General features: G+C 40.4%; 1 protein-coding gene across 1 annotated transcript in view; it reads right to left on the reverse strand.

Annotated features, from left to right (window-relative positions):
- Positions 1-218: 218 nt before the first annotated feature.
- The window catches only part of si:ch73-181d5.4 (death-inducer obliterator 1), a 37,853-nt gene continuing 17,651 nt past the window's right edge, over positions 219-20,420 (reverse strand). Inside the window, 11 exon segments of the mRNA XM_061794957.1 lie at positions 219-501; positions 503-1,253; positions 5,319-5,514; positions 6,077-6,166; positions 6,257-6,410; positions 6,528-7,137; positions 7,238-7,394; positions 7,514-7,669; positions 7,750-7,866; positions 7,979-8,138; positions 8,298-8,811. Coding sequence (XP_061650941.1) covers positions 369-501; positions 503-1,253; positions 5,319-5,514; positions 6,077-6,166; positions 6,257-6,410; positions 6,528-7,137; positions 7,238-7,394; positions 7,514-7,669; positions 7,750-7,866; positions 7,979-8,138; positions 8,298-8,811 — 3,038 coding nt within the window. The 3' untranslated portion in view covers positions 219-368.

Here is a 20,420-nt window from a genome sequence, read left to right on the forward strand (position 1 = left end):
GCTATCAGTTTGTGACTCCCTGCTGGGAGCATTCACAACCTCTGTTAGATTGCTGGCCTCTTCTGGCTTAGAATCTTTTGATTCTGAAGGTTTTGACTCTGAGTGAATTATACCACTCTGAAGGGATGAGACTTGACTGAGAGGCAGAGACTTTGATGGAGGAGACATCATGGAATCGGTAACAGAAAAGTGTGCCATGAACATACCTACAGCTTCTCTTTGTTGACGAAGTGCCTCTTCTTGTTCCTTTAACTGTCGTTTTTGCTCTTCAATCTGTTTATTAAGTTCCTCAAGCATTCGCTGCTGCTCAGTTAGTGTAGCAGCTGAGACAACTACAGAACCTGTGGGAAGGTTCTGAGGAACTGCAGTTAGAGAAGAGGTTTGAGTTGGAGTTTTGGCAAAAGACTGTGTTTCAACCTGTGTGGAAATTGGGAATGTTGATGATGGACAGTTTGACATTTTAGGTTGATTTGGTTTCGTTGCATTACAATGCACATCTTGAAAAATAGTCTCATCCTCTGGATCATAGGCCACATCATCATCTGCAGCTTTTGATAATGGAGAATCTTTCGAATTATTGTTTCCTTTGCTCTGTGAAGAAACGGTTCCATATCCCGTTGCTGGATCATACTCCTCCTCTGGGTCATAGGGACGATCAAATGTGTACTCCTCTTCTATATCTTTGACTTTAGATTTCTGTCCATACTGTTGAACAATTGGATCCACCATTGATCCGGACACATGAGAAAGCACAGATACCTTAGCACTTACTGTTGTCACATTAGTAGTACAATGTTCCTCATTAGAGACAATGACAGTAGTTTGCTTTTTTCTAAACAATGTACTTAAGATAGTTGATAGTGGTGTGGGGGCTTTCGTTTTCCTGTCAGAGATGTGACTGGATGTGGACTGGGTGGATGCAGCAGGAGCTGAGGTAGAAACGGTGGGGTTTGCGTTAGTAGAGGTCACATGTGATGGTAGAGTTTCTGTGTTAGAAGAGAATTCTGATGGTGACCCAGGACAAGGGGGTGAAACAGGGGGGGTTGTGTTTGTTGGGGTCTCAGGATCATAGGGTTGGAAAACCTCCAATTTGCCAGAACCATAGAGAACTGGAGGTTTTGGGATCCACATGGGGTCTTTAGACACAACTTTTGATTTCTTTTCATCTATTTCCTGAAGTACACTTCCGGAACGTTTTGCTTTTTGGATAATTGCTAAACCAAGAAGAAGATTGGGCCGGTTCTTTTCAAGTCCTGTGAAGAAACAAAAATCCAATGAATAATTGGTTCTACATTATTGCTTAGAAAAAAAAAATAAAAAATCATGTTGAACATTTTGGGCATCTTTTAAAATCAAGAATACATCCATCTGACCACTTTCTACAGACCTTGCTCATTAAGGTCAGCGTTAATCTTAAACATCGCCCATCTGATTTTGGGCGAGAGACCAGGTACACCGTGGACTAGTCGCCAGCCAATGGCAGGTTACATATAGACAAACCACCATTCAGACCTACGGATAATTGTCTAACTCTCAAAACCGTGAGCAGATGTGCTAAACGCTCATGTACAATTTAATTAAAATAAATATAACTTGTGGCGGCACGGTGACCAATTGGTTAGCACATCTGCCTGACAGTTCTGAGGACGCAGGTTCAAATCTGAGCTCGCCTGTGTGGAGTTTGCATGTTCTCCCCGTGCCTGCATGAGTTTTCTCCGGGTACTCCGGTTTCCTCCCACATCCCCAAAACATGCATGGTAGGTTAATTGATGACTGTAAATTGTCCGTAGGTATGAATGTGAATGTGATTGGTTGTTTGTTTAGATGTGCCCTATGATTGGCTGGCAACCAGTTCAGGGTGTATCCCGCCTCCTGCCCACAGTTTGCTGGGATATGCTCCAGCATACCCACGACCCTAGTGAGGATAAGCGGTGTAGAAAATAGATGGATGGATTATAACTTGTCCACTGGATGGATGAGGTTTGGCTATTTTATGTCAAACAATGCCAATAATAACGCCAGCCAATCACAGGGCACATATACAGTGGGGACGGAAAGTATTAAGACCCCCTTCAATTTGTCACTCTTTGTTATATTGCAGCCATTTGCTAAAATCATTTAAGTTCATTTTTTCCTCATTAATGTATACACCGCACCCCATATTGACAGAAAAAAACAAAATAGTTGACATTTTTGCAGATTTATTAATAAAGAAAAACTGAAATACGACATAGCCATAAGTATTCAGACCCTTTGCTCAGAGTTTAGTAGAACCACTCTTTTGAGCTAATACAGCCATGAGTCTTTTTGGGAATTCACACCTGGATTTGGGGACCCTCTCCAGTTCTGTCAGGTTGGATGGTGAACGTTGGTGGACAGCCGTTTTCCGGTCTCTCCAGAGACGCTCAATTGGGTTTAAGTCAGGGCTCTGGCTGGGCCATTCAAGAACAGTCACGAAGCCACTCCTTTGTTATTTTAGCTGTGTGCTTAGGGTCATTGTCTTGCTGGAAGGTGAACCTTCGGCCCAGTCCGAGGTCCTGAGGACTCTGGAGAAGATTTTCGTCCAGGATATCCCTGTACTTGGCCACATTCATCTTTCCTTCGATTGCAAACAGTTATACTGTCCCTGCAGCTGAAAAACACCCCCACAGCATGATGCTGCCACCACCATGCTTCACTGTTGGGACAGGTGATGAGCAGTGCCTGGTTTTCTCCATACATACCACTTAGAATTAAGGCCAAAAAGTTATATCTTTTATCTTGGTCTCATCAGACCGGAGAATCTTATTTTTTACCTTATTTCTCAGTCCTTCAGGTGTTTTTAGCAAACTCCATGCGGGCGTTCATGTGTCTTGCACTGAGGAGAGGCTTCCGTCGGGCCACTCTGCCATAAAGCCCCGACCGGTTGAGGGCTGCAGTGATGGTTGACTTTCAAGAACTTTCTCCCATCTCCATCTCTGAAGCTCAGCAAAAGTGATCTTTACCTCTCTCACCAAGGCTCTTCTCCCCCAATTGCTCAGTTTGGCCGGACGGCCGTCACTAGGAAGGGTTCTTTTCGTCCCAAACATCTTCCATTTAAGGATTATGGAGGCCACTGTGCTCTTAGGAAACAAGTGCAGCAGAATTGTTTTTGTTACCTTGGCCCGATCTGTGCCTTGCCACAATTCTTTCTCTGAGCTCTTCATGCAGTTCCTTTGACCTCATGATTCTCATTTGTTCTGACATGCACTGTGAGCTGTAAGGTCTTATGTAGACAGGTTTGTGGCTTTCCTAATCAAGTCCAATCAGTATAATCAAACACAGCTGGACTCAATGAAGGTGTAGAACCATCTCAAGGATGATCAGAAGAAATGGACAGCACCAGAGTTAAATATATGAGTGTCACCGCAAAGGGTCTGAATAGTTATGGCTGTGTGATATTTCACTTTTTCTTTTTTAATAAATGTGCAAAAATTCAGTTTTTTTCTGTCAGTATGGGGTGCTGTGTGTACATTACTGAGGACAAAAATTAACTTAAATGATTTTAGCAAATGGCTGCAATATAACAAAGAGTGAAACATTTAATGGGGTCTGAATACTTTACGTACCCACTGTAAACAAACAAGCATTCACACTCACATTCACACCTACGGGCAATTCAGAGTCTTCAATCAACCTACCATGCATGTTTTTGGGATGTGGGAGGAAACCGGACTACCCAGAGAAAACCCACATAGGCACTGGGAGAACATGCAAACTCCACACAGGCGAGGCCAGGATTTGTACCCCAGTCCTCAGAATTGTGAGGCAGATGTGCTAACCAGTCTCCACCGTGCCGCCACAAAAGTAATAATAAATAAAAATGTAATGAATATTAACCAATGAAAATCAGCTTTTGAATTGTGGTTCAACAGAATTATGAAAAAAAATGCATGAAAAAGGCTTGGACAAAAATGATGGTACCCCTAGAAAAGATTGAAAATAATTTGACCACAAGGACATGTTCAAACAAGTTGTGTCTTCAAACTTGTTATCAGTCAGTCGGCTTATTTATTCGGGTGACAAGTACTCACTGTGCTGTTTGGCGACATTTTGTGGACCGCACTAAACATGGACCAGAGGAAGCGAAGGAGAGAGATGTCTCACAAGATTAGAAAGAAAATTATAGACAAGCACGTTCAAAGTAAAGGCTACAAGATTATCTCCAAGCATCTTTATGTTCCTGTGACTACAGTTGCATATATTATTCAGAAATTTAAGATCCACAGGACTGTAGCCAACCTCCATGGACGTGGCCGCAGGAGGAAAATTGATGATAAAGAGACAGATATTACAAATGGTGACAAAAGAGCCCAGAACAACCTCCAAAGAAATTATAGGTCAAGGTGCATCAGTGTCAGATCACACCATCTGTCATTGTTTGAGCCAAAGTGGACTTCATGGGAGATGACCAAGGACATTGCCACTGTGGAAAATAAATCATAAAAAAGTGAGACTGGAATTTTTCAAACTGCATGTTGGCAAGCCACAAAGCTTCTGGGAGACTGTCCTATGGACAGACGAGGCAGAACTTGAGCTTTCGGGCAAGGCACATCAGCTCTATGTTCACCTCCGCAAAAATGAAGTATACCAATAAAAGAAAGCTCCCTCCTGTGAAACACAGATGAGGCTCTTTTATGTTCTGTGGCTGCTTTGTTAAATCTGCCACAGGCTGTCTTGAATCTGTGCAGGGTACCATAAAATCTATCAAGGTATTCTAGAGAGAAATGTGCGGACCAGTGTCAGAAAGCTTGGTCTCAGTCGCAGTTCATGGGTCTTGCAACAGGATGATGACCCAAAATACACAACTAAAACACCTAAGAATGGTTAAGAGCAAAACATTGGACTATTTTGAAGTGGCCTTCTATGAGCCCTGATCTCAATCCTATTGAACATCTGTGGAAGGAGCTGAAACATGATGTCTGAAGAATCCATACTTCAAACCTGAGACAGTTTGCTCCAGAGTGGGCCAAAAGACCTGCTGAGAGGTGCAGAAATGTTATTAAAAGTTACGAAAATCGTTCGAGTGCAGTGATTGCCCCAAAAGGTAGGTTATCATCATTTTTGTCGAGGCCTGTTTCATTAATTTGTTTTTAAACTAATTCTATTGAACCACCATTCAAAAGCAATGTCTGATTTTCATTGGTTAATTTTCATTACATTCGTATTTATTACTACTTTGTCAGATTCAAGGTATCTGTGACCACTGTGGGGTTTTCTTTCAATAACAGAGGGGTACCAAAAATCTTATCCACATGTGCATGTGTGGATTTAAGTCATGGACTCAAGCATTATCACACCTGGTCCTTCCAGAGGTTGCAGTATGGATGGGATGGATTCCTTTGCACTCAGTGGTACAAGATAGATATCCTTGATGGAACGGCTATTGTTGGAAACTACACCAAAACGCCCTCTGCTGCTGAAGTAGGAAAAGAGCGAGATATATGCCACCTCCTCTTCTTCAGTAGCAGGATGAAAGCGGATTACGCATAACTCCTAATAAAAAATTATAAAAAAAGTATACAATGTAAATAGTATTGCACAAGACAAATTAATCTAATATATGCTCCACTTTAAAAGTATTGAAACAGTAAGACCAATTCCTCTTCTTTTCTTTTTTTTTAGCTGTAGACTCAACTCATTAGGGTCATGTCATTGTTTCACAATTGCGTGTTTTTCACCCAAAGACAGCTCTCGTTTTTTTTATGCTGGTTAAACCTTTAACAAGAATAAATGTAGTCTTCACAGGTAAAACTCAAATGTGAAATCAGGCATAGACATTTAGCGCTGTTTATTGTTTGAGTAATCAATCTAGTAGGACAGTAGGATAATAGATGTCCTCCAAAACAAACATCAGACAAACACTGACCAATACCTTTGCTCACATGAAAAGTGGGTACATTTAAAACAGAAGGTTGCGTATCATCTGCAGATGCAAATACCTGGAAACAACTGTTGAGCTCTCGAACCCATTTATTTTCAGTCTATAGCAAAAATAAAGGAATTGGCTTGACTGTTACAGTACTATTGGAGAGGAGTGAGGGTATATGATGCTTGCCTTTGTAATGTTGGTCTTGAGCTTGGCAACATAGTCCCACACTGTTTGAGGCATGATTCGTCCACCAATTTCTACGCTGTCAGCTAGTTCCTAAAGGCAAGAACAAGATGCTTATTAATTTCAGTTTAATTCCAAAGACAAAGGGTGGAGCTGATCCGATAAAACTTTAAAAAATGTTACCGATCTCAGAATTTCGGCAGATCCTGAAACCAGATACGCCTTCGTAGCAAACTTTGATACGGTGAACATGTTGAGAAAGCCTTTCCACACTACTTCTTGCTTGGCCAGGAACTGCGAAGTTTCGCCACTGGCTGGAGATTCAGAGATCACATTTCTGGAAAATAATCCACCAAAACAAATCCATACTCGCATTTTAGCTATTTCACACACAATTTTTCAATATACAAGCAAGATTATTACATCAAACTTAACTGTGCATGTCTTTAAATACCTTGAGGATGTGCCATAGAGTCGGGGATCAGCTGAAGAGGACGGTTTCATTAGGATAGGCTTTGGTAATAGTTTTGTTGGTGGTACAGTCAACTGTGGTATGGATGGTGAAGTACAGGCACCCTCTGTAGGAGGAGCATAAGGTGCTGACTGATTCTTTAATGTAGTTATAGGACCAGAGGTGCTACGTGATGATGCAGAGCTCCTATTGGCTGCAGTACGGGGATCACGCCTTGTAATAGTTACTGTGGAGATGGCTGGAATCACAACAGGTGTATATGTTCTTTTTGGTCTTGTGGTTTTAGAAGTGTCCGAAACTGGAGATGTAGGAGACTCCATGACAGGGGAAGCAGGTGACTCTAAAGTAGGAGAGGCCGGAGAATCCATAATAGGGGAAGCAGGCGATTCGACAAGAGCAAAATCACTGGTGTCAATAATAAGAGGGCATGAAGAGTCGAAAGCAGATGATGAATAATCAAAGTCAGGTGAGTCAGGTGGTACTCGTAGAGGTGAGTCATCTCCTGTAGACTTCCTCCACCGCGAATAATGCTTATCGCTTGATTCAGACACCCTATTTTTTTTGTTTGGAGGTTCCTCCTCTCCCATTTGTCCTTTGAAAATAGAGATTTCAGATATGTAAGTAATAATGGGACGAAATACTTATGATGTACCGATACTATGCTTCTAATCCCATAAATGCGCTGAATTCACCTGTACATATCTTGCATTTCAGGTCAAATAGATGAGCCTTGTGTTCAGAGGTTGTGTCTTTAAGCATGCAGGTAAGAACATCTGGTACAGAGCTCCCCTTCCTTGGCTCACTTACTCTGTTCTTGAGAGTAATAGTGGGAGTAGAAAGACTTCGCTTCTGTTTGCAGGGTGAAAAAATACAGTTTAACACAGCAAGTATACAGTACATTAGGAAGCGAGTATTAGGTTATTATCAAGTCAAAACATCATCTGCATCAGAATAAGATAAATGCTCACATTGCCCACTGGTCTTTTGTCAGGTTTAGGGTTGTTTAAACAGGAAAGCGCAACCTTCACCGCTTCAGGTTTAGTGACATTTAAACAGGAAAGATCAATCTTCACAGCTTCAGGCTTCTGCAACAAGCGAGACGCTTTGGCAGCTGGATTTTCAACCTAAAACAAACAGGACACCATTGATCCCGGAGGGAAACTACCGGGAACTCATGGATTTAAGATGCGTCTTATTTTTTTACCTCTGATGTGTCCTTTACATTGTGGTCTGGGGCCTTGGTTGCCTGCATGTCCTTTTGGCTCATTCTGACCAGTCTGAAAGGACTAATGTCTCCTTGTACAACTCGATACAACAAGCCCTAAAGAAATATTATCTGGTAATACCTATGAAGTACTGGACTTACAGCACATATTACTTTGAATGCATATTCACAAAGATCACAAAATAGCACTTATTAACTTTGAGCAAACCTTGTTTCTCGGATCTTTCAGGTTGAACATAATTGTTCTGTACTTATTCATGTATTTGCTGTCTGTATTCCGAAATATGTTGAACATCTCCATCTCAATGCTCGCAACAAGCTTTGCAGCATCACTTTCAGACATGTTCAATTCCTCACAGTCACAAACCCTTGATAAACAAAAAGTGAGTTAGTCAATATACTGTATTATGTACTGGCAATCTAGCCAATTGAGATGCGTGTCCATGTACTGTAGATTTTATTATTGTCATTGTCATCTTTTTTAACAGCATATAGTACTTAAAAGGATGACTATACTGACGTCTTACCTTTTGGACAAGATGCTGGTGAGGGAGCGTTGGATGCTCTGTCTGACCTGGTTATTTGGCTGAGAGGGTCTAGAGGGGGGAGCGCTTGGTGCAGGTGGCACAGGCAGATTTCGGGGCTCGTTCAGCAGGGTTGGGACCGAAGGCTTCTGGCATGAGGCTATCATGTGGCTTGATGAGGACTGAAGTCCAGATTGCTTCTTTGGTATTATATATGATGTCAAAGAGTTCAAAACAGCCCCAGTTTCATTGTGTTCAGATCCTAATGTGGTTGGAGATTGGGAGGCCAGAGATGGAACAGATTTTTTTCTTACGGGTGGTGCGGAGGGATTTGATTTTTCAGTTGTTTCAACAGAAGTGTCACTTTTTGTGGACTTCTTTATGCTGACATGAGAGTTACTCTGTGGAGCAACTGGTTCAGACACAAGTTGAGGTGGGGGACACGCGTCCATTGAGGGGTCCTCTGAATTTTGTTTTTGGTGAGTTTCACTCTCTATTTGTTTACATTCCGTTGAAGCTGTCAAGAGGAAAAACAGCAAGACGTGTGAACGTTAATTTCAGGTGGTTACTGTAACATACAAGAAATACTGTGCAAAGGTCTAAGCCACCCAGCCAGCCAGCCAGCCACATACCGAGCAACGCAGCTGATCTGGCTGGAACTGGACATTGTGAATCACAGTTAGCAACTAGGGCTGTCACTATCGAATATTTTTTGAATTGAACATTCTATCGATAATTCCATCGATTAATCCGATAATCTGATACAAATTTACTTTGCATTAAAGTTTATTGGATTTTTAAAATGTATATGATTACTGTTTATTAACCAATTATTGTTGTTTATTTGGTATCGTTGATTAGTTAAACAAAACCCAATAAACAATTAAGCAATAGCACATGAGAGGGAGTGATGTTGCTACTCAGCAACCGTTTTTTAAATTAAGAGCTACTTCTTGGGTACTGATTGATGTGAAGGGTCACTAGTTTGATATACACTTCTGAGGCTGCTTCAGGTTCAACTACATGCCAGTTACAGTTTATTCATACTACGGCTGCAAATAAAGATTTTTTTTCATAATAGATTAAACTGACCATTATTTTTTTCATGAATTGATCATGATTCAGTTACTGGTTTGGTCTGTAACATGTCAGAAAATGGGGGAAAATGTTGATCGTTGATATCCAAAGTAAAAGCAGATGTTGGCTAATGTCTTACTTTGATTAAACACAAAGATAATCAGTCTGCTTTAATGGCGGACTATAGAAATCAGAGCATCTACTGTTGAGAGGCTGAAATCAGAGGATTTGGACAATGTTAAGTTAAACAATGGCTCTAAACAAGTCATCGATCATCAAAATACACTACTTATTTACACAATTCAAAGATAAAGCCATGTGCTTAGTTTGGCGCAGAGGTTATGTTACAATTTTAATTGTGACTACGCAACCAAACGTAGAGAAGTACAAGAACTTGTCTGATGAAAAGCAGGTCAAGGAGTCGAATGTTTTGCTAGCTGAAATAAAAAATGAAAAAGGAATTTTGGTGAAACTTCACACATCTACAGATGCAGATGCCAAAAACGTTATGTCACATCCCCACCACAAAGTCAGGAATAGTAAACCATTTTCTGATGGAGCATTTATCAAGGAATGCTTTGTGGAGTCTGCAGCTCTAATATGTTCAAATAAAATGAGTCCGTTTGTAAAATGTACCCCTGGCCGGACGTACAAGTACTGTCACAAGAAGGAATGAGACCGTTGTGAAAGATCTGGAGCTTCAACTGCATCACAGAGCGGTAAACTTTGACATTTTTGCAATGGTTTTGAATGAGAGCTGCGTTGTTAATGGTACCGCTTAGCAACTTTGTATGTGCAATAACTGCAGACTTCAAAATGACTAAGGGACTAGCAGTCATCCAATAAATGAAAGGGACTACAGCAGGGAGTGATTTATTCACAGAGATGAATAAATGCTTGGGACTCAAATGGGACAAGCTAACAGGCATAACAACTGATGGTTGTCCAAATCTAACGGGATAAATTTTGGACTTTTGAAGAGAGTGCAGGATGAAACATAAACGGACCCTGGTATTCTTGCACTGTGTCATACATCAAGAAGTGTTGTGTAGGTCAGTGCTAGAAATTAACAATGTTGTTATGCGGCAACTACATTAGTTTACTCCAAGGTCAAGAGCTTTGAATTATTTTGTTGCACTTTAGAGATTAAAACATCGTGACATAGTCCACTACACAGCTGTCAGCCAGGACAAAATGCTTAAAGAAATAAATGAGAGAGAGAAGAGTGAGGGAGGGAGGGAGGGAGGGGGAGAGAGAGAGAGAGAGAGAGAGCGAGAGAGAGAGAGAGATAGATAGATCTGTGTAGAGAAAGGAAATGACATTGCATAACTGTCAGATGCAGGCCAGACTGCAGACTTATGTTTTACTGTTGATGTGACTGCATTAATGAACCCACATTTCAAACTGCAGTGCAAGGATCTCCCTGAGCATTAAATGTACAGCTTGATTAACGCTTCCATGACTTGAGTTTCAGCTTATCATTAAGCAAACTAAAGGAAAACATTCTCACCCACTTCCCAATTCTGAAAAAAGCCATACATTCTGCTGACCACCTCTACAATTACCTATTTAAGCTAGAAGCAGCACATGGATAATTTTTTTTCCTTTCAAAGTTTTGTGCACGAGGGTTGTGAAACAAAACCCATTAAAAAATGTGGGGGAGATTCGCAAAGAGTGGACTGCAGCTGGAGTCAGTGCTTAAGAACCACCACGCACAGACGTATGCAAGACATAGGTTTCAGCTGTGGCATTCCTTGTGTCAAGGCACTCCTGAACAAGGGACTGAGTCAGAAGCATTTCGCCTGGGCTAAAGACAAAAAGGACTGGACTGCTACTGAGTGGTCTAAAGTTATGTTCTCTGATGAAAGTCAATGTGGGATGTCGTTTGGAAATCAAGGTCCCAGAGTCTGGAAGAAGAGAGGAGAGGCACAGAATCCACGTTGCTTGAGGGCGAGTGTAAGGTTTCCACGGTCAGTGATGGTTTGGGGTGCCATGACATGTGCTGGTGTCGGTCCACTGTGTTTCCTTAGGTCCAAGGTCAACGCAGCTGTCTACCAGGACGTTTTAGAGCACTTCATGCTTCCTGCTGCTGACCAACTTTATGGAGATGCAGAGTTGATATTCCAGCAGGACTTGGCACCTGCACACAGTGCCGAAGCTACCAGTACCTGGTTTAAGGACCATGGTATCCCTGTTCTTGATTGGCCAGCAAACTCGCCTAACCTCAACCGTATTGTGAAGAGGAAAATGCAATACGCCAGACCCAACAATGCAGAAGAGCTGAAGGCCACTATCAGAACAACCTGGGCAGTGCCACAGACTGATCGATGCATTGCTGCAGTAATTCAGGCAAAAGGAGCCCCAACTAAGTATTGAGTGCTGTACATGCTCATACTTTCCATGTTCAGACTTTTCAGTTGGCCAACATTTCTAGAAATATTTTTTTTGTATCGGTCTTAAGTAATAATATTTGAATTTTCTGAGATACTGAATTTGGGATTTTTATTAGTTGTCAGTTATAATCATCAAAATTAGAAGAAATAAACTTTAAATATATCAGTCTGTGTGTATAGAATGAATGTAATATACAAGTTTCACTTTTCAAAAGGAATTAATGAAATAAATCGACTTGTTCACGATATTCTAATGATATGACCAGCACCTGTAGGTACCAATGAAGGTGGTCAGACCTGGACATGCGGCATATCTGCCATTTTATCATTGCATAATGGCTACTTCAATTCATTAAGTCCTATTGTACTTTACTTATCTCACTTTATTTTTTTCCTGCCCCAGTGAACTCACAAGCTTAACATACAAATATAGACACCAATCTGATCGGTATCGCCCGATAACATTTTATGCTGATTGGCTTTAATGTCATAATTCGCTGATCCGATCAATGGCTCCGCAAAAGACATTTACTCCGCGTCACCATCGTGTACAGTATATTTTAATCCAAAAGCTAGTTTATTTTTAACCTTGTCATGTGTCTTTTGATGTAGTACTGTAAATATATGACCACCAATAAAGTTATTTTTAAAAAACATGTGGGACAGACAACACGTAATGCCCGATCAGACTACAAGACAAATTTGCTCTTTCACGATTGCACTATGTCAGACTACTGCAATACTTGTATTCTGATATCACTGTTTTTTAAGATCACTGTGGTCTTTACCAAGGCAACGACCACAATAATGGATCGTCCCGTGTGTTTATAAGAACAAAATGGGGAAAAACGTGTGTTGGTGGTCACCGGTGCTCGGGAGATCACGTTCATTTAAGGCTTGCTTGAGGTAGGTTCACGTACTTTTAATACGATACGGCTCGCAAGCAGGCAACAAAACGTGATGTAGCCTAGCAAGCTAGTGCTAGCACTAACGGTTGTAAGCGAACATGCAGGCGTTCTGTCGAACCATGGGCTAAAGTTTTGGTGTGTGAAGTAATTTAATTACAATAAGTTAGCACCCATTATTTCTGTCTTGTTGTAATGTTGGTTTGACCTGACTGATTAGAATACACAATCTGACTAGAGCAGTGATTTCCAACTTTTATAGAGCCAAGGAACATATTTTACAATGGAAAAATCGCACGGCACACCAACAAACAAAAATGTCACAAAAAGTGGATACATTGATTACTGTATGTACTTCCTGCCATCTAATAGAAGACCACTCATTTGTTCTGTCTGTCACTATGCCTCACTGGCATAAATAGATGAACAAAGATACATTTATTTATTGTAAATATATTGTTTTGAGCAATTAAATACACAAGTATATACAGTAATGAACAAGTCATTTAAATAGGCACATTGCTCCATCTTGTGATCGGATCGGTTATCGATTTGTTTTTAAACTCTGATCATGTAAAGTCTACAAATAACCAAGTAAATGTTGCTCAGGGGACATATAGATATAAATAGGAAATCATGCTACGTGAATTTCAACAAAAAGAATGCCACGTTCAAGAGGTTAGTTTTCACTGCAATAGTGATTAATGTCTTCCAAGTCCACCGCATTCAATGCGTCGACCCACTTCGGTTGTCCCTTTTGTCTGCCATCACATCCAGATTGGAGTGTCATGGAGTGCACCCATTGATTCTCCATTATGGTGAGTTCCATTATTGTAAACATGTCCTTGATCTCTGATGACGTGTATGTCTCTCTGCTATTAAAAACACTTTTAGAGCAATGTATTTCCTAAAACGTGTGTGTGGCTGTGTGTTAGTGGTCAGCGGTGCAAAACAGATCGGTGACAGTTGCTGTAGATGACACTGGGTAGTCAGCATAGTTAACATACGCCACCATACTGCAAGGCCGAGTCGATGTGGCACAGCATAATACATTGAAAGTTGTGACCTGGAAACATGCAGGTGGGGTGGCATTAAATATTGCTGGAGCACCTGTCCCTTTCCCTCTTGGTGTCCAAGTGCCATTTTGACAATGTTTTTGCCTCAGTGTAGTGTAAAGTATGTTGCTATAAAGTGTTTAAAACTCTCGTTCCATGTGCCCCCTTTTAACTTTTGAGCCCCTGCCACTCAAAGGGTCTATGTACAGCCCTGTTGTGATTCATCAATTCATTTTTACTGCTTCATCTGGTGAAATTTCTTTATACTTTTATGGATTGGTTTGAGTAGTGAAGCAGAAACACATTTCTTTGTCACTTCGGGCATCTGCCTGTCCTGAACTATCAAAATAGAGTTCCAATACATACAACAAAAGTTCAGTTTAAAGATGAAGGCAACAACACAAGAAATCAACTGTGAGTGACTAATCATGTGACAGTTTTGTCAGTCAATACGAAATTGTGGCTACATTTGGAATCAATCACCAAAACCTTAAACACCAGGGGGAAATTACAGCATGGCAAGGAGATTGATGCTGCAACATTCCCTTGGAAGTGTCAGAATCTAGTAATAATGGAATGAAACATGAACAACTAATAATATCCCAGCTTGCTGCAGCTAGTGTTTATAAGATGTTCCTGGTATACTTAAAAGTTGCATCTTCATCTTATATTACGTTCATGTCAATAGGTGACAGCAACAATAATCACAATGGGCCTCATTCACCAACCATGCATGCACAGATTTGGGCTTAAATCGTGGGTATGCACGTTTGACACACAAATCTGTGATTCATCAATGTTCGTACTTGTTTTTGCTCATACTCTGCGGACAAATTTAGAACCTCCTCTGACCATGCGTACACACAAATAATGCTAACCCTAACACAGCTCTCTAAAAAATCTTTACCAAAGATGCACAGCCAATTGGTACTACAGTCATTTCTAAAAACAATAATAATAATTTCGACGATTACAACTCAAACCAGGATTTTCCCAATGCGTTGACTGTTCTAAATAATAATGAAAAGGACACTTAATCAATTTTACCCTCGTTTTATTCAAGTGCTTGAACAGTATGTGCATTTAGGTTTGTCCCCTGCTGCTGTAACTGTCTGTGTGCAGAACGACGTTGTCACTCAATGAGAAGGAAGTGCGATTGAACCGCTGCATTTCCTAGTTTTTACAAGGCTTCATTATTCTTTCTAATCCCTGCGACAATCTGATTCATCTATTTTTCTGTGATTCTACATTCTGCAAATGTGATGTAAATTGATCTATTCACACTAACACGACTAATGGCGTGGTTGAATTGTGACGTTCTCCGGTCGGCATATAGCTCGTCTATTTTCCTTCGATTCCAACACTAATTTATTATCACTCTTGTAGATCTCTTCAAAAGTAGCAAGGTTGGGGGGGTGGGTTGTAGAAGTATAATGTGCATCAGCTCAAACAGCTAAAGGCCTACATTTTCGCACAAAGTGTGGAGGGGGGGGGGGTCAATGACCAGTAGATCAGTACCTACTCAGATTGCCACAGATGTACTTGGTTCTTCCCACTTCACTTTGGGATGGTCAATTTTTCACTATACAACTGGACTGCCTTAGTCATTGCAGGAATCTATTTAAATGCTTTAAATGTTGACTCAGTATCATAAATCGGCAGACAGTATATTGGACAGAACACCAATTATTACTTTTCAACTTAATATTAATCGAACACATCAACATGACTACAATGTGATGTGGTGTGAGAAGGCAATATGAGGGTGACTCTCCCCCAAAAACCTCGAGAGAAACAAGAAAACAGATCATTGCAGCAATGAGGAGAATGTGGATTAAAACAAAAGCAACACCCAGAACTTTATTTGTAGCAATGTATCCCTCCATCTTTATGCTACAATTGTGCAAAAACAATGATAACGATGAATCTTGGCCAATGAGTGACCAGCAGTGGTTTACTTGACCCATACTGTATCGGGTGGACACGCTGATACCCTAATTAACCATGTAGTAGCATTTATATGTCAGAATACCTGATTTTGACAAAGGCATGAATAGCAAGTACATCCATGATGGGACGAATAACTACTGGTGAGTGGAAACGGTGCTAAAGCCTGCATGAAATATCACCCATTGATTTGAGGGCGTCGGTCGACTTATCATAATTAATGCTTAGCCACATAGAAAAGAAAAAGGGCCAATAATTAAAGGGGTTACTCCCAGAATAATACTTAATAATACCCTCTCGAAACAAGTCTGATATTTATACAACTAACTCTGTTCACTAATGTTTGGTTTTGTTTATAATGACAAAGAAATTCAATTTGTTAACCAGCAAATTGGGAATCTGGATCATGTCATAATACACGCACGACAGGATAAAACCCATTGTGTAGCCACAGACCAACTACAATTCACTTTTTTAAACCCAAACATGATCCAGCACACTTTGCTTCGCTGAGAATTAAAAAATTAATGTGTCACAACATCCAAACACTAAAAATAATTTTCTGTACCGCAATGGAAGTTATACAATGATAATTCAGGTAATAACAATGTTCTTTGTTTCTTCTTTTTTTTTTTAAACAGTAGATTTTAAAATTAATGTTTTATTATATTTCAGCATTATAAACATAATTTTGGTTTACAAGTTTCTGCATACTGCAGCTGTTCTGTCGTCAACTAACGTTGCACGTTATAATTTTGGCCACTAGAGGGTAATCATGTCACACTATTGTATTGTTGTTCAAAGCAGTTATAAACAATAGGGAATACCGTTCACTACTCCATAAATTACCTTATTAAAACAGCACTAGAAATTACGTGTGTGTGCGTGCGCGTATGTGGGGAATTAATTACATTTCATATGCCAATACCAAGCAAACCCTGAAAATTAAATAGTGTAATGCAAAAATATACACTTTGTGAATGTGTGCGTGCAGCCCTGCGTGTGTGTGATATCGGTATACATTCACACAAATGAGTCTTCAATTAACCTAAAATGGTTGTTTTAGGCAAATGAAGGAGCAGGAGAACCTGGAGGAAAACCATGTTCTCACAGGGAGAACTCCACAGAGGAAGGCCAAAGCTGAGATTGAGACCAGGAACCTCTCGACTGTGAGGCAAAAATGCTAAACATTACGTCACCATGCTGCCCAATTTTCCATATAGAATAATAACTCCCCAATTACATTTTCCATAGAGAATAATAATCGAACCATGATATTTCAGCAAGGCTAGATGTGGGATTTCTTTGTCTATGATAGCAACAGCCACTTTTTTTTTTTTAATTGTTGTGTTTGTATTGTTGCTCAGATCCACCTGACCAACAATATGAATAAAAAAAGAGAATGCAAAGTAGCACATCTGCACACCTACAAAACGCTGAGCTATGACCATCTGTTTAAATATTCTTTTGTTACATGGTTTATGAAACAACATAAAAGCCAATAGTGAGAAAATGTTTGCATAGACGGAGTTTGTGATAATAAGTGAGAAAATTGTCAAGAAAGGTGCATGTAGTTCAGAAGCGTTATACCCAAGCACCAGAACACCCAGCATTCATGTGGGGTATGTTGAAAAAATGGCTCACAAGCAGCCATGTATAGTGTTAAGATTCCCATGAATCTAATGAAAATGTGCAGCAATCGCGAAGTTGGCCACACATGCCAACTATTTTAAGCGTGTACTGTCTCTTGACCTTGACACTTGTAAGTACTTGTTAGAATCCATAGCCCGCAGACACAGAGGAGCCCTCTGCCAACCAAGAGCTCAGTCAGGAAGCCCGACAGAAGTGTATCAGCTACACATCAAAAGGTAGCTGGAAGTGCAAAAATGTGGCTGATGACAGATTATGACTCCACTGTTTACCACAAAATGTGTTCAGTGATGTATTGATTTCATTTTGAAAGTTCCATAAGACCATGATTTCATTCAGCATCTGAATATTAACAATACGTTACCAATGCAAGCACCAGCAAAATTCTTCCTCGTCTAATTTTTATGCCCAAAATCTACATTGGTTTTGGTCATACAATGCTAACTTTCGAAAAGCCTTCAAAATCGAAGGTTGTTTCATGCTGACTGCTTTTTGTTTGATTTTTATGTGTGTGTGTATCATGGTTTGCATTATTTGCCAGCAGACAAGTGTTTTCTCATCATATAAATTATGACTGTCTGTAATGTACAACAAAAAGATGTAGTTGCGAGTGACAGATCCGTGCTGTAAGTTGCCATACTCTGAGCCCGATCAAATGGGTCAATACACTGTACAGTGTTTTGTTGTGTTTCTGGTTTACTGTAAGCTGTAGCTCGGGTATAGATGAGCAGAGCCTGTTATTTATAGATGACGTTAATGTTTGATGATAATTTTGTTCGTATGTGACCGATATCATGACACAGATGATGGATTGCTGTCAAGATACTGTTCAGTGTGTGTATTTGTCAATGGTGTTACACTTCAGTGGTTTGCTACCGGAGAGTGGGAGGGGTTTTCCAGCTATTAGATCACTGGCGAACCTGATCCACAAACAATTGTAGTAGAAAAATGTCTGTCAGGGGAAAAAACAAAAAAAAAAAAAAAAAAACTGTTGCAAGATTGCAGTGTGGTGAAACTGTGATGAATAACATGTCTTCCATTGCAGGAGGGACAACTTCATGTTGACAGTGGCAAAGTAACCAAAATGTAATACCATTCTTTGTCACGTGGACCGCAACTTTAGCTATATATAACATCGCTACATATGGTGCCCGTCTCCTTGAAGAGTCCCAACAACCCTAACTCTGATATGTATAACTGTGACTGTGTAGGTAAGTTTGTGATCAGTGATGCAAAATCAGGAACGTGAAAGCTCCAGAATTAAGAAAATGTAAGAATCGGTTTTAACATATTGTATCTGGAATGTTTGAAGCATGATGCCAGGGCAAAGATGGCTGTAAATTATTGGAAGGTACTGTAGGTATGCAGTGTGAGCATATGGAGACTGTAAACATAACCCCCAATTTCCTCACAAAGGATGAAATATGCATTACCAGACTTTGTTTGTGAACCGAAATGTTTGCTAGCAATTTTTTCCAGTAAAAATGAATAGGATTCATCCATTGCAGCCCCCCGACAAAGTTGCTGTCCAATACAGCCGACAGAAGTCCAGCAAGGAGCGGACCGCCCGGGTGGGGTGAGCTTGCCGCGTTGAGATGCAGCTGGAGGCCTCCCACCGAGCCGCCGGACGAAACAACCGGCACTGCAGCTCTGGCGGGCAGCTGGGCTGCTGCTTACCCAGCAACAGCACGTTTCCAGTTTTGCAAGCGAGAGCTCACCGGACACCACCAGAACTGCGAGACTTTCCAGGGCTTCCTCAAATCACTTGTACTTTTCACTTTCTTAGGAGCCAAAAAGGGTTAATATACACCCAAAGAAAATCAAAAAGATATGTATTTGTATGTGAAATGCAGAGCAAATGATGTTCGTGCTGTGTGAGCGGAAGTACAAGAGAGCGTTCCGCATGGAAGCCGTGACTGTTGCGAACTGAAACATAGTTTGTAAATTGAAGCAATATTTGTCTGGAAATGTTGTAAGTAAACCCATTTGTTGGTGTACAGGGGTGCTTGTGAATACAGCTTCCACTATATTATAGTATTATAGTGGCATATAGCTTGCTATTGTAATACAGTGGAGATGGAAAAGGCTTGCTCTCCAAGAGCATCGCAGCTGCCTATGCTGTTGTTAAAAGATTTGTCCAACTGAACCAGTTGCAGGGTCAGCTGAATGACAAAAGGTTTTCAACAATTACAATGTGTGTCCTGCATGTTAGTGTTGTATCTGTACAACTCTTCTTTCGACTGTCTTCCTCAATTGCACTTCAAATGAAAGCTAATGACTTCTATCTATAAGCTTGGCAATTCAATATTGACCCCAGTTTATGGTTAGGGGTGGGAAAAAAATGCCCTAATACCATTGTGTACCTATGAAATTGTTAATTTGTGTTTGTTAGTTTAAGACAAAGTTCAATGAACAATCTTTAGCCTTTGCTCAATGTCGATCATCAATCATCGACTTTGGAAACATAAAATACGATAGTAACATCCTTAAACTAGTAATTGCAATGCAACACAACCTTTCAAATAAGCTTCAAGTGTCATTTCTGTGTCAGCTCAGTGCTTGTGGATCAAAAAGTCAAATTCTGCTATGGACCTGCTTCTTGAGCAAGGCACAAAACCTCAAACTGCTTTAGGGCACAACACTGAGATGTCCCGTCCTTTGCTTGTCTTCTCATTGAATCAGTGTGTGTAAAAGTATACTTCAGAGTCCCGTTGGGGACAAATAAAAATACAATTTTAAATAACTAAAATTCCTCTCAGACGATTATCAATTAGATGGCAACCCATCCCCTGAATATTGTTGAATGTGGCTGAAAGTATATTTTCGTGATTTTTTATTGGGAATTGAAGTGGTTTTCCCTTTGGCCTGCATGTTCGGATTTGTTCAACATGACCAGCTTGTGAAATCTTGGATGTAATCTTCATGTGGTACCTACTTAAAAAGAAAAAGAAATTGCTTGCACGTTTCCAGTGTGTGTTTCTTCTGTGAAAACCCTCAAGATTCAAGTAGACTTTGAGAGACGATCAATCACTGTTACCTGTATAACCACTGTTAGGACATGTACAGTCATGGAAAAAAATATTAGACCACCCTTTCTTC

Source organism: Phyllopteryx taeniolatus, chromosome 1 (assembly GCF_024500385.1).
Source record: "Phyllopteryx taeniolatus isolate TA_2022b chromosome 1, UOR_Ptae_1.2, whole genome shotgun sequence".
NCBI lineage: Eukaryota > Metazoa > Chordata > Actinopteri > Syngnathiformes > Syngnathidae > Phyllopteryx > Phyllopteryx taeniolatus.